The 16,520-nt window shown below is 36.0% G+C and overlaps 1 protein-coding gene across 1 annotated transcript in view; it reads left to right on the top strand.

The window, feature by feature from the left end:
* Window positions 1-2,679: 2,679 nt before the first annotated feature.
* Window positions 2,680-16,520, top strand: part of mfsd6a (major facilitator superfamily domain containing 6a) — a 34,281-nt gene continuing 20,440 nt past the window's right edge. The window contains exons 1-2 of the mRNA XM_079807738.1: window positions 2,680-2,933; window positions 9,846-10,811. Coding sequence (XP_079663864.1) covers window positions 9,870-10,811 — 942 coding nt within the window. The 5' untranslated portion in view covers window positions 2,680-2,933; window positions 9,846-9,869. The remainder of the gene's footprint in view (window positions 2,934-9,845; window positions 10,812-16,520) is intronic.

Raw genomic sequence — 16,520 nt, forward strand, 5'->3', positions numbered from 1 at the left:
TAGAACGAATTAGTTGAATGATTCTAGAAATGCACTCACGCCGCCAAATATACTGGCAGTTTTATAGTTTCATAGGCCTGGAATAATTTCATATATCTATAATTAAAATATTATATTTAGAACATAAATCTAAAATTCTCATTACATTATTTAGGCAATTGTATTTACAGTGTAAGTGGATTTTGATAAATGGTAAGATGGATTTTGTTGATACTGATTTCATTTCATTCTTATAACAGCCATAGTGTATCGTGGTAAATAGTGTAATGACTTAAAAAGATGGTCAACAATATGTAACTTTACTTTATAAGAGGTGCGCCCTAAAAAGTAAGCATGCAATTTTGAGAACACCAAGGAAAGAGCACGTTCTTTAGTCTGTTTTATGTCGATTTCAAAACACGGCATCATGAAGCTTCGAAGCGTTATGAATCAGTGAGTCGAATCATGATTCGGATCGCGTGTCAAACTGCTGAAATTTGGCGATTCAAACCGCTGATTCGACTCATTGATTCATAACGCTTCGAAGCTTCATGATGCCGTGTTTTGAAATTGTCATCACTAGCTATATAAGTCGTTATTTAGGGTTTTTTTGCGCACAAAAACTATTCTCGTCGCTTCATAAAGTTATTGTAGAACCACTGTAGTGAGATGGACTTTGTAACAACGTCTTTAGTGTCTTTTAAGGGTCTTGAGAGTGTAAAGTGCATTGTGCCAATGGAGGTCTTTCAGAGCCATCAGATTTACACTAAAATATCTTAATTTGTGTCTGAAGATGAACGGAGGTCTAACGGGTGTCCAACGACATGAGGGTAAGTAATTAATGAGAGAATTTTCATTTTTGGGTGAACTAAGCCTTTAATAATAAGGTGCGTTTTGTCCGACTAATAGTGCGCGTCCTCGACGGAAACGCGCATTTTTTAAATAGCAAATCATGCGTCGAGGATGTGCGCTTTGATATAAAAACACGCATCGGATACGCGCGTTTTCCTTGACCCCAAAGCGCACGTTAAAAACGAACGTTTTGTGGTAAATCACGCATCAAGGACGTGCGTTTTGCTGTCAAATCGGACGCTTTTGACGTTTTGACGCTTATGACCGCCCGTATATGAACACTTTGGCTTGCCACCGGCGCCAGGCGAGCCCACTCGCGATATTCCATTATTATCCAAAATTCTATTATGGAATCTTATGAGGGCGCATACTCTAGCCTGTTAGTCCTCTAAAATGTTAAATAATATTGAGGAAATACAGAAATTATTTAGAAACGCACAGCAGCAGCTACATATAGAAAATACCAAAATATACCCACTTTTTGCGCCACTGCCACAAACGGATCTCCTCAAGCCCCAACTAAGTATTGAGTGCTGGACATGCTCATACTTTTCAGTTGGCCAAGATTTCTAAAAAAATCCTTTCTTTGTATTGGTCTTAAGCAATATTCTAATTTTCTGAGATACTGAATTTGGGATTTTCCTTAGTTGTCAGTTATAATCATCAAAATGAAAAGAAATAAACATTTGAAAAATATCAGCCTGTGTGTAATGAATTAATAGAATATACAAGTTTCACTTTTTGAATGGAATTAGTGAAATAAATCAACTTTTTGATGATATTCTAATTAAATGACCAGCACCTGTACACACAATACATGAACAAAAACATTTGTTAGGTGCGATTTAAAAACTTTTTTTTTTTATTAAGTGCATATTTATATTAGGGCTGTCAAAAGATTAATCGCGATTAATCACATACAAAATAAAAGATTGTGTTTACATAATATATTTGTGTACTCTATAATTTTTATGTATATATAAATACAAACACATTCATGTATATATTTAAGAAATATTTGCATGTATATACTGTATATACATTTATATTATATATAAATATAAATATTTTATATATAAATATAATACATTTTTCTTAAATATGTACATGCTTGTGTGTGTTTTTATATATAAATAATAATTATACACAGTACACACATATATTATGTAAACACAAACTTTTATTTTGGATGAGATTAATCGCGATTAATCTTTTGACAGCCCTAATTTATATATAAAATGTGCATATGTTTATAGAAAAATAAGAATAGGAGGAAGAGCTCCTCCTCTTTCTCTCTCTTTCAGTCTTTCTTCCAATCGTTTAGAGTGGAGGGAAAGACCTCATCAGAAATGCATAGAAGTTAGTTTCTGATGAGATCTTTACGTTTTAGAGGGACAGACTCACATGTAGAGAGGGCATTTACACCGACACATGGCATTTGCTCAGCTCATATATGCTGAGCCATTGAAAAAAATTAAATACATTTTTAAATATGGATATTTTTCTTACACAAACGCATCGATTCGCTTCAGAAGGCCTTTATTAACACCCCGGAGCTGTGTGGAGCAGTTATATGACGGACAGATGCATTTTTTATTGACTTCAAAAACAGAGCAACTACTACTGCCATTATAATGCTTGGATTAGCCAGAACATTTTTAATATAACTCAGATTTTATTCGTCTGAAAGATAATGTCATATACACCTCGTATGACTTGAGGGTGAGTAGATCATGGGCTAATTTTCATTTTTGGGTGAACTATCCCTTTAATCTTTTTCTATCAGCCAGTCCTCAGAAGCCCCGCCTTCTCCAGAAGAAACTGAGCTAGCAACGTCAGCACCTCATTAATATTCATGAGGTAAGCCCCAAGTCACTTTGTGCTCAGGTGAACGCTGGATTCTTGCCACCAAGCAACAAAAATGCCATGACAGGGAATTAAATAAGGGAGAAATTGCCTGTTTGGACTGGCATAGGAGCTAGAATACCACAACACGGTTCATTAAACAAAAAAAATCTTTGGAAATGGAAGAAAATCAACTTCATCATCGAAACTCGTATGTTCCAAAGTAGCCAACTCACCTGAAAGTACCGAGACTACAGGTAAATGCACAATGACCGTTTTCTCACTACATGCGTTCGGTTATTTAACTTTAATTATGTTATTATGTACACAACATTTGTGCTTTTTCTGCGGCGTTTCCTGCCATTCTTGAATATAAGACGGTTTTGTGACAGGTTCGCTTAGGTTCTCATAAGACGCAGAAGCTTCTGGAAATAGCTGAAAGACTTTAACGAACACGGTTTATCCTTTATTATTAAAATACATTTCAGTTAAGGAAGCGCTTATACTTCCGTGAAAGTGGGTCAGTTTGAGACAGGCGCGCCATAAACCACGTCATTCAGCATTTTACGTCACGATCAATGTTCATAAGTTATATTTAAAAATTAAGACACTCTTTTTAATGGTGTAATACATATAATATAGCATGATATGCTTTACGTTAATGTAATGTAACCCTCATTGTTCTGTCGGTTTTGTACTTGTAAATGTATGTATCTTGCACAATAATAATAAAAAAAACTTAATATACGTTATTTTTTGGAATATGTTACTACTACTTAGTGAACACGACACACTGTATCCTGCTTACTATTTTGATATAATATGTGAGCCCTGCCCACCAATACTTTCATAATAGCAGTATTTGTTGTCACATGACCTTACCATGTTATTGTTTTGACAATAAATAAGGTTATTTTGGCGAATATAGTAGTTATGGGTATTCATACAGAACATTTGCACACTGTGAATAGTATACTTGTGCTTCTTCCACACAATATTAGTATAGCCTAAGTTTTCAGATTGGTTAGCTTTTCCTAAAACTGCCAATGCTATGTAAATATCTGTATATTTTTCTTTGTTCAACATTATTCTTAGTCTTTTAAAGTTGGCATGGAAGTTGCGGTAGTCTCTTCTTCCCTATTGTTACATAAAACGAGTGAAACAGCTTCTCAAACAAGGAAAAAATATGGGGTGGAGATGTCTCTGCAAAAGGGAGGGGAAGTTATTTTGATTCAAGATTATGAGAGCACATGGATTTTATAAAATGCGCACGGATGAATAGTTTAATAATTAGTACTGCAATATTGCATAAATAAATAAGAATCGTCCATTTTGATTTCATGGTGACTTAAAAGTCAACATGGAATGACCCGATTACATTTTCATAAATATTTTGTGAATATGCTATTAAAGGCACAATATGTAAGATTTTGGGATTCAAATATCCAAAAACCGCTAGAATAATGTTATATATTTTGTTTACTTGTGTACTTTATCCCAAATGTTTCCAAGAATGTTTAAATCCTGAGAAATAAGCAATTTTAACCAGGACATCGTGTCAGTGCGTCGTCTATCAATGACATTCCGGTTTTATTTTGTAGAAACCATGGAAACACCAAAGACGCTTTAATATATTATGTGTTTTATTAGACAGGGGAGCAACTGTTTGGATACATTCATAGACATAAAACCAATGATTGTTATACAGCTCAACACAGTTAGACTTATCGTTTAACCCTCTGGAGTTCTTCATTTATGGGTCACACTCAGGACCTTCGGGTCAAAAATGTAAGCAATTTTTTTTAATGAGATCGGGGCCATCCGGTGGACACATTGAGCATTTTTTGTAAATTTTTTAAGCAATAGCACATTTTTACCTCTATAGTGGATCTTGCGTTTTATAAAAAAAGTTTAAAATCGTAGCTTCATCGGAATGGTCCGAAACTTGGTGACTTTATTGGTACTTGGTATATGAACACCCAAAAAAATTGGGGACAGGATTTGAAAAGTCTAAGTGGTCGTAAAAAAATAGTCACACTCTGGACCTTCGGGTCAAAAATGACCCCATAGGAAATGAATGGGAAATTAGTTTTTTTTGTGCATACAATCTACAAATCAGCCAGGATGCGGAAAAAAAGGACGCAACAGTGAATCTCTTAAACATCAAGAGTGCAAAACAGGCAAAAAAACTTACACACACACACACACACACTTATACACACAAAAACACACGCACACACAAATGAACGCGTGCCATTGCAAAAGCTAATTGTGTTTTTGTGAGTGTGTGTTTTTTTTGTCTGTTTTGCACTCTTGATGTTTTAGAGATTCACCCCTTCACTGTTGAGTCCTTTTTTTTCTGCATCCTGGCTGATTTGTAGATTGTATGCACAAAAAAAACTCTGTATTTTCACATTTTTGCCAATTTCCCATTCATTTCCTATGGGGGTCATTTTTGACCCGAAGGTCCTGAGTGTGACTATTTTTTTTACGACCACTTTTCAAATCCTGTCCCCAATTTTTTTTGGGTGTTCATATACCAAGTACCAATAAAGTCACCAAGTTTCGGACCATTCCGATGAAGCTACAATTTTTAACATTTTTTATTTTAAAAAATTTGGGTCAGAAATGACCGAAGAGCCCCAGAGGGTTAAACCTGGTTTTCTTGATTTACCGCGAGTACCATGTTTTACCGTGCCTAATATCGCTCTAGCTCACTGCAGTGTGAACAAGTGTCTCACAGTAGCCGCCGAGTGAACGCACATAGTAGCATTATAACATAACTTTAACACACTCAAATTAGGGATCGACCGATATGGATTTTTTAGTGCCGATGCCGATTTTTTTTTTTTTCATCAGCCTTAGCCGATGAGCGATACGGGCTGCTGATTTTCTTGAGCCGATATTTGAAGCCGATACTGCTTTTGCTCCCTCAATTTACATCATAAAAATGACACAATGATCAGGAGGATAACAATTTAAAATTTACAATTTAAAAAAGGAAAATTTATTGAACTAAAAAAAACAATATTTAACAAATAGTAAAAACGGGTGAGGTAGAACAAGAAGGGAAAAAAAAGAGTTCAGTGGTGAAAATAAATTCTGAAAATAAATATTTAAGCATAAATAAAATAATTACACTATTGCACACAGTATCAACAAGCAAGCAGCATAATAAAGTGCACACTGACTGTACTATACTTCATTTTAAAACTATTTACAACCTAGTCATTTAATGGTTACACTCTAAAAAATGCTGGGTTAAAAATAGCAATTGGGTTGTTTTGACCCAGGGGTTGGGTTAAATGTTTGCTTAAAACAACCCAATTGCTGGATTAGTCAATTTTCAACCCAACTTGGGTTATTTTTAACCCAGCATTGTTTAGAGTGTAGGTGCACTGAACTTAATCTCTTGTAGAGCAACACCAGCGGTAATTCAGGAAAAAATCTCCCAATGCTCCACGTGAAACTTCAGTCTTTCCACCTTTTACCATCGTGTCAATTCTCAATTGATTTTGATTAATTTGCGCGAGGGAGAGCAAGACAGTTTGAAGACGGTGAGAGCTGCCCTGTGGACGCCTGTCTGTAAATAATGCAGGGAAAAAAATATCGGCGAACGCAGCAGCCTTGTATCAGCCGATACACGTAAAAATCTCAAATATCGGCCCGATATATCGGTCTAACACTACACTCAAATGTATATAATATGCAACCCTCTACAATGCGAGGAAAACACTTGCATATGCGAGTAAATCTTCATCCTGGGCGATTAAATAATATCTATCATTAGCCATTGGCTAATAAATTCTCATATTTTACTCGCCAGTGTGTGTGTGTTAGATGCTAAGAATAAGTTTAACATAAATATATTTTTACTCGCTGAACACTCTGAATGAGCGCTTGAGAGATCAGCTCATCTGACGTACCGTAAACTCTAGTGTGAAGAACTCTGTCGCTTTGCTGAGCGCGTTTCTCACACACACGCGCGCGTGCGCGAGAGTCTTGCATACCACGCACAATCGACGCGCTACATGTTAACAATATTCTTTGTTGTATTTTCTTGTCAAAATAACGTGGTTCATTTGGAATTATTCAGCTTTTAAGAACAAGCAGAAGATATGCCGTTTTTTCCGGTGTAGTGGGCGGAGCTAATGTGCAAACTGCAATCTCATTGGCTGGCGCTCATCTTTTCCTGTCCCTGTTTTGATTTCAGCAAATCAGTTTGAGCGAATGCTGTCAACGTGATTAATATTCATGAACCCAGAAGCTCATCAATCCTTATTGTGTTGTATATTGTTATTAGAAGTAGTATTATCATTATCTTTTAATAATATAATAATTGCTATTATCTTTTTTTTTTACCGAAACACCAACAATATCTTAAGCACCACCACCAGTCCAAAGTTCAGTTAAATGACAAATATGCATTCATACATGGTTACCAACAGTTTTAGTTCTAATAATAAATGTTCTATCATTAAATAGTGCTTGATTATCATATCATAACATAGTCTAATGCTTGATTGATCGATGTTAAGCGGGAACGTTCAGATATTTAAAAAGCTGTGCCATTTTACAAAGATATTGATACATTTGGTGGAATTACTATATATATATATGTACATGTGCCGGTAAACGGTAATACGATATATAACCTGCACAATATTGTTATCGTGGGCACTTCAAAATACCGTGAATAATTATTTCTTACGAATTATTCAGATTTTTAGAATGCATTTAAGAATACTTTACCCATCAACCGTTTAAAATGAACAATATGTCAAAGAGGAACGCGCACTGATATAAACAAACCCAGTAAACAAAACAGTTTTCTGTATTCGCTACGGTGCTCATCACATAGCCTAATACTTAAAGACTTAAGGCTATTGATTTTCAAACTTAAACATTTTATATTTTAATCTGGACTAAATTACATGCCCTAGATATTGTTTGAATATGTTAATATATTGTTATTCAGTCAAACACTTTACAATAAGGCTCTATTATTTAACATTAGTTAATTCATTAACAAACTGACAATGAAAAATACTTCTAAAACATTTATTAATCTTAGTTAAATGTAAATTTCAGCATTTAATAACACATTATTAAAATTAAAAGCTGTAACTGTATTATTTAATTGTCCTGAGCTAACACTAACAGTTGCTTTTTTAACTAACATGATCAAAGAATAATAACTGTAAAATGTAGCTATTCATTCTTTGTTAATGCATTAACTGGTGAGACATTATTGTAATGTGTTACCTATTGTTCTTTATAATTCTTTAGCACTTTAATCTGTTTTAAATATTTGTTTACTTTATACATTTTTGTGTATTGCTTTATTGTATTTACATTTTTGTTTCTTTTTGTTATAAGAAAGTTATTAAACCTGTTATAGTATGACAACACTTTTTTTGCAATGAATTTCAATATCGTGGTAATACCGTATACCGTGATAAAAGCTTCAGCAATTAACCGCAACATGAAAATTTGATACGGCGCATGCATGCATATATATATATATATATATGGCTGTCAAAAGATTAATCGCATCCAAAATAAAAGTTTGTGTTTACATAATATAAGTCCCCCCAATAATTAAAAATGGCCATATTGTCCCACCCAATATTTGAAATTCCTGCACTGTACTCCATTAATCAGCGCTCTGTATATTAGAATGACAAAAAGGTTTAAAAGTTACATTTCTAGTCTGGTCTGCCTCAGGTCTAACGGCGCTCGTCAATGTCAAAATGATTGAGATGGCCAATCAAATCAAAGTAGGCAGGGTTTACGTTCTCTTTTGGCTCATTCAGTCTTCTCACAGACAAGCGCATCAATCTATCGCTTAAAGGGATAGTTCACCCAAAAACTAACTTTTTATGTTTATCTGTTACCCCCAGGGCATCCAAGATGCAGGTGTGTGTGTTTCTTCAGTAGAACACATATGAAGATTTTTAACTCAACCGTTGCAGTGTGATAGTCGTATAATGATGTCAATGGGGATATTTTAGAGTATGAGAGCAATGAGAGTAAAAACACACAGACATACAAATCCTTATTAAACCATGCGGCTCGTGGCGACACATTGATGTCTGAAGACACGAAACCATCGCTTTCTGCGAGAAACCCAACCGTATTTATGTTATTTTTTTACCTTTTATCAGACGAATGTCATCTAGTTTTCCCAGCGCCATAACTTCCGGCGAATAAGGTCAAAATACTGGCGCGATCAAAGATATATATACGTAGATGCCTCATTCGACCGATCCGCGCAGGCACTAATGAGGAATCTATGTATATATCGATGATCGCGCCGGTATTTTGACCTTATTCGCTGGAAGTTATGGCGCGGGGACGGCTGATACAGAGCCATAGAAAAAAATGAAATACATTTTTAAATATGGATATTTTTCTTACACAAACGCATCGATTCGCTTCAGAAGGCCTTTATTAACACCCCAGAGCCGTGTGGAGCAGTTATATGACGGACAGATGCATTTTTTATGGACTTCAAAAACAGAGCAACTATTACTGCCATTATAAAGCTTTGATTAGCCAGAACATTTTTAATATAACTCAGATTTTATTCGACTGAAAGAAGAATGTCATATACACCTCGGATGACTTGAGGGCGAGTAAATCATGGGATAATTTTCATTTTTGGGTGAACTATCCCTTTAATGCCATTGCGGAGACTCTATTCTTTCTGATGAAATCACAAAACAAAATGCACACAAACGTGTCCCTGCTCTTAATATACAATCATTGATGAACATCTTTGATTTTAATGGAGAAAAAAAATGAAATGAGGGCGGACTAGAACATGTAACCTTCGACACGGCTTACAAAAAATTCACATGTTAACAGCGGATCTATGTATTTATTCACTAACGGGAAGAATCTCAAGACTAACAATATATTTGACGCAAATATTATTTGCAAATGGTCTCAAAATGATTATTTCCCAACTAGAATCCCCTTCACTGTTCTGTTTCTTTACGCTTTATAAAAATGCAAAAATGCCTAAAATAAAAGGTCTGCGAAAAGCAATCTACGCCTTTGTTTTAATAAGCGACCTCTACTTTACATATTGTGGCTTTAATAAACAGTGTCTCATGTTCATTTGAAACATTTATATGTGAATATGATCTTTAACCCAACTTTAGAAACATCAAAGCACCCCAGCAAAGATGGCAGATGACCGCGTAGCCATTTTAACTGATGATGAAGAGGATCTGAAAAGGAGACACCTTGAGCGATTTGACCGTCTGTCGCTTGAGATTCACACCGATCAACCATCCCAACCATCTGAGAACAATGCACCCGACGATTCTGCACCAACTTCATCCGACATGGGCTGCTGCGAAAGATTGTTCCTACGGGTCAACCGGCTCCTCCTGGTGTCAAAAGTCTTTTATTTATTCTTCTATGCTGCATATGGTTCCCTCCATCCACTTCTTGCTCTGTACTACAAGCAGCTGGGGATGAGTCCCACCCAAAGTGGTCTCCTAGTGGGAATCCGGTATTTTATTGAGTTTTGCAGTGCCCCTTTTTGGGGCATTGTTGCGGATCGCTTCAGGAAAGGTAAAGCAGTCTTATTGTTCTCAATGTTATGTTGGCTCTTCTTCAATTGTGGGATTGGCATTGTGCAGCCACCAGACATGAAGTGTAAAGAGAACGTCCCATCGACCACAGCTATGGTAACGACCGCCCATCCTACCACATCCAACGAGACAATCTACCTCAACACCAGCTCTATCCCAACAACGAATCAGATGAGACGGCGCAGGGATCTGATTGGACACTACCCTTGGCAAACGATCCAGTCTTCAAGCTACAGCTATGAACACCGGTTCAAACGGGATTCCAACGCGAGTTTCACGACGGCTAACACGACAGAATCTGACCAAACCACGACCACGCGGCCTGAGCCAAGTACATCCATCTCAACATCAACCCCCAATAGCACAAACACAACGTCCAGCAGCACTACTCCAAGCACCACACTGAAACCAAAACTGCCACCTCCTGTATATAACATGGACCAGGTTCATGCCCTTTTCCTGCTGATTCTGCTCGTCATCATCGTTGGAGAGTTTTTCAGCGCTCCAGCTATTACAATCGTAGATACGGTACGTAACTCTTTCTCCTCAAAATAAACTGAATATTAGGGCATATCAGTTAGCAGAGTCAATTTTATAGGCCATGACTACAATTGACCAATTGGTAAGCCCTGCCCCCTAGGAGTGTGCATTGGCACTGCCCTCACAATTCGATTAGATTACGATTCACCAGGTAACGATTCAATTCAATTCGATTCTACGATGCATCAAAATTATATCGTTTCGGCGCCGAGTCTATTTTTGCCGCGCTGCTCACGCTGAATTAAAGCCACAGTGGATTGTTCTTGATCAAAACTGACCAGATTAACATGGAAAATAACTAATTTCACCATGAAATCATGTAGTGAAGTGCCCCGTGTGTTTCACAATCACCAAATGACATCCAGAGCTGTTAAAAAAATTAAAAACACAACACTGCCAGAAGTTTTTGCCCAAACTTCAAAAGCCTGTTTAAATGATTAAAACTAGAAGCATATATTCACTTTAATGTTAACTTACATTTATCATGTGAATTACTTATATACAACAAGTTATATACATGTGTGTTTGGGGGCGCGCATTTGCAGCATATGCTGCCCATCATAAATCAAAGCACGAGACAGACGGGGCTCGGAGGAGAAGACCGGAAAATTTTGGGTGTGTTTTTAATTACCCATCTATCGCAGTCATCTCCCTCCACCTCAGCCATCTTGATTGTTGTTGTAATGACCCTGGAAGTAATTGAAACTTCACAACTTTATTGTCCAACTCAAGGCCAGAAAATAAACGGTGACATAATCGATTATGGCACTTTGCCGCATCGATGCTGAATCGTGCATGCCCCGCATTGCGATGCATCGCTGAATCGATTATTGTTGACACCACTACCGCCCCCCTTAGTTACTGTTGCTAACTCGGACAAACAAACAGAGTTGCTATATCTTACAATGACAGCTGTCAGTGTGAAAACCTTATCCCAAGATGTTTTTGGACACATATTGTAGCGTATTTCCCGTCCGAATGATGGCCAAACTTTACTGATGGTTTATCAAGTTTATTATGTCCTTTTTCACTCCAAAAAATAATCGTAAGAGCTGAACAAACAAAGCATAAGAAGTGCGCATTAACGTCTCATTCACAAACTCTCTCTCTCCGTTGCTTTAGCATTAACATACACAGCAAATTACACAAAAACACTCATACAACTAACAGTAAACAAACATACACTGAGCTTATGACTTTTCGGGGGTGCAGTTAATGACTGGTAAACTTTGTATCTGCAAAACAACTCCGATAAACTGCGTGCAAGCTCTTCCTTTCACTATAATACCCATCAAAACAGGAGTAGGACAGATAATGTAGACCTGAAACATATCTAAAATTAAATTAATTTACGTATAACCAGTTTAATATGGAGAGGCACAGAAATGTAGACCTTCGTGTTTCTGACCTACAGTGTTACAGTTAGTTATTTCGGTTTGTATGTTAGCAGGGACTTTAATCGTAACTTAACGAGAGTTTGACAAACAGAAAATCCTCTCAGGATCCCTGGAGTCAGTGTTGCAGTACCTCAGGCACGACATTTGAGCATTTTTGCAGCATAAACACCATCAAACCGATGAGAGCTTCGGATTTTCCAATGTTTCTCTATGGCGCTGAAACCTAAAGATGTCCGAGTTCCGACTCGATACTCAACTGCTATTGGCTCATCTGCATTCGAGGGGAGGGGCTTACCGATATGTCAATTGTATTTCATCTATAGACATAAGACCAAACTACAGTCCATTTTCCACTATAAGGGTGTTGGTGCTTGAGCCACTTCCCAATCTGCAACCACTGAAAAGGTGCTTCTGGGCTTGAAAAATTGGCTCAATGCTAGTCCCTAAAACCAGTTGGTCTTGAACCAGGAGCAAATGTTGGTGGCCGTGGGGTGGGATAATATCTAGTAAAGTTTGCAGAGGATGATGTGGATCAAAACAAGATTTCAAGAAGTCTTTCTATGTCAGAATGTTTATTTTTGGGCAGGTTATGTAGCATAGCTAGTTACACTAGGAGCATATCTATCAGTATGTTTACATGGACAACAACTCCGATATTAACCGGATTAAGACAATACTCTGATTAAGAAGCTTCCATGTAAACAGTCAGTACGTTTACATGGACAACAATACTCCGATATTAATCTGATTAAGACCATACTCTGATTAAGAAACTACCATGTAAACAGCGATTTCTAATTACCTTAATCCGGTTAAAGCCATACTCGAATTAAACAAAAATCGAATTAAGACATGTGGAGTATGCCTATTTTAGTCGCATTATCTAAGTGCATTGTAGACATGTACACACCTTAATCTAACTATTAACGTCGTGTATGAGTTTTCGCCGCATTTTGTGACAGGACACACACACCAGGCACACACACCAGGCAAGTGCAGAGGGGAGGGCTTTGGGGGCTCGTATCAAAAGTATTTAAAGTGCCCCTCTAAACAATCATCAATAATATTGTGACAAATAAAACAGAATTTGGATTATAATTAATATAACCGCGCGTACAAAACAGTAACAATGCGCTCAAATTCCCGTTTATCTTTTACGTATCTTTCAGTCTGAAATGTCGTTGCCATGACGTGTTGCTATGGTGCGTGACTGCGTGTCTTGCTTGACTGCTCACTCGGACACGGCCTCCTCTATATTTTTTTTTCTAAAAGATAAACGGGAATTTGAGCGCATTGTTACTGTTTTGTACGCGCGGTTATATTAATTATAATCCAAATTCTGTTTTATTTGTCACAATATTATTGATGATTGTTTAGAGGGGCACTTTATATACTTTTGATACGAGCCCCCAAAGCCCTCCCCTCTGCACTTGCCTGGTGTGTGTGCCTGGTGTGTGTGTCCTGTCAAAAAATGTGGCGAAAACTCCTACGCGACGTTAATAGTTACAATGCACTTAGATAATGCGACTAAAATAGGCATACTCCACATGTCTTAATTCGATTTTTGTTTAATTCGAGTATGGCTTTAACCGGATTAAGGTAATTAGAAATTGCTGTATACATGGTAGTTTCTTAATCAGAGTATGGTCTTAATCAGATTAATATCGGAGTATTGTTGTCCATGTAAACGTACTGACTGATTCATAATGACCTTAATCCGGTTAAAGTCATACTGGAAGTAAATGCAAATCGAATTAAGACATGTGGAGTATACCTATATTTGTCGCTTTACAGACATGTACACACCTTAATCTAACTATTAACTTTGTGTAGGAGTTTTCGCCGCATTTTGTGACAGGACACACACACACACACACTAGACAAGTGCAAAGGGGAGGGCTTTGGGGGCTCGAGTCGAGCCTTCCCTTTTTTAAAAAGTAATAAAAAGCGCCCCTCTCAACAATCATCAATAATATTGTGGCCAATAAAACAGAATTTGAATTATAATTAATATAACATTAATATATAATATTAATATTTCCGCTCAAATGTCAGAAAATTCCTGTTTATCTTTTACGAAATGTCGTTGCCATGACGTGTTGCTATGGTGCGTGTCTTTCTTGACTGCTCATTCTGACACTGCCTCCTGTAAATATTTTTCTTTTTATTGTAATTATTCTGCTCATTGTAAAAGTAAAATACAATAAGTTTGTATCTGTAATCCCAGATTCATATTTGTCTGCTTACAACAGCGGTCGGGAACCTCTAGGCTCGCGAGCCATATGGGGTCAGTGAACGCCTGTGGCTCAACGGCAGGAAAAAACAATCCAAACAATCACGATTTTGAAACCTTTTTCATCATTAATCAAAGCTATTATTCGAAATGTAGGCTGTCAAGAAAGAGGCAAGATGGACAGTGTCTCTTCAAAAAAACTGAAAGAGACAATATATAATATTACAAAAATAAAACAACATATATATATACGTTGTTTTATTTTATATATATATATATATATATATATAATATATATATACGTTGTTTTATTTTATATATATATATATAAAATATATATATATATATATATATATATATATATATATATATATATATATATATATATATATATATATATATATATATATATATATATATATATATATATATATATATATATATATATATATATATATATATATATATATATATATATATATATATATATATATATATATATATATATATATATATCTATATAAATATATATCTATATAAATATATATCTATATATAAATATATATCTATATATATATATATATATCTCTATATCTAAATATATATCTCTATATAATATATATCTATATATAATATATATATATCTCTATATCTAAATATATATCTATATATAATATATATCTATATATAATATATATCTATATATAATATATATATAATATATATAAAATTACTTTAAAAAGTATAAAAATCATTAATTTTTATAAAGTAACACTGTCCAACATCGACATCCGCAGGTCAAATTACAGCGGGTTACCTGAGCCTATTGATTTTAAAGGGATGGTTCACCCAAAAATTAAAATTAGCCCATGATTTACTCGCCCTCAAGTCATCCGAGGTGTGTATGACATTCTTCTTTCAGACTAATAAAATCTGAGTTATATTAAAAATGTTCTGGCTAATCCAAACATTATAATAGCAGTAATAGTTGCTCTGTTTTTGAAGTCCATAAAAAAATGCATCTGTCCGTCATATAACTGCTCCACACGTTAATAAAGGCCTTCTGAAGCGAATCGATGCGTTTGTGTAAGAAAAATATCCATATTTAAAAATGTATTTCATTTTTTTCTATGGCTCTGCATCAGCCGCGCCATAACTTCCGGCGAATAAGGTCAAAATACCGGGACGATCATCGATATATACATAGATTCCTCATTAGTGCCTGCGCGGATCGGTCGAATGAGGCATCTACGTATATATATCTTTGATCGCGCCAGTATTTTGACCTTATTCGCCGGAAGTTATGGCGCTGGGAAAACTAGATGACATTCGTCTGATAAGAGGTAAACAAATACCATAAATACTGTTGGGTTTCTCACAGAAACTGATGGTTTCGTGTCACCATGTGTCGCCACGAGCCGCATGGTTTAATAAGGATTCGTATGTCTGTGTGTTTTTACTCTCATTGCTCTCATACTGTAAAATATCCCCATTGACATCATTATACGACTATCACACTGCAACGGTTGAGTTAAAAATCTTCATATGTGTTCTACTGAAGAAACACACACACCTGCATCTTGGATGCCCTGGGGGTAACAGATAAACATAATTTCGTTTTTGGGTGAACTATCCCTTTAACAGACCCGCCAAAGTCGCGTTATGATTGGACGTTGGACAGCGTGGCATGGGGACGTAATGACGTGCCATTAATCGAGCTATGTTCTATAACATGTAAAACGGGAACATGAACGGAATATTCTATTAGCAACTCATGTAAACACCTTAATCAGAATATTGTTTTATTCAGAATATGGTCAATATTTAGATTACTGCTGTCCATGTAAACGTAGTCCATGTTCCCAGTGAATTTTGGTAAGTGAAAGTGAAGGTGACCCATACTTGCAATTTTTCCCTCTGCCATTAAAGGATTAGTTCACTTTTAAATAAATATTCTAGGATTTTTCTCCATATAATGGACTTCAATGGGCTCCAAACGGTTCAAGGTCCAAATGACAGTTTCAGTGCAGCTTTAGAGGGCTTTAAATGATACCAAACAATACCAGA

This window comes from Gobio gobio (assembly GCF_949357685.1).
Source record: "Gobio gobio genome assembly, chromosome: 24".
NCBI lineage: Eukaryota > Metazoa > Chordata > Actinopteri > Cypriniformes > Gobionidae > Gobio > Gobio gobio.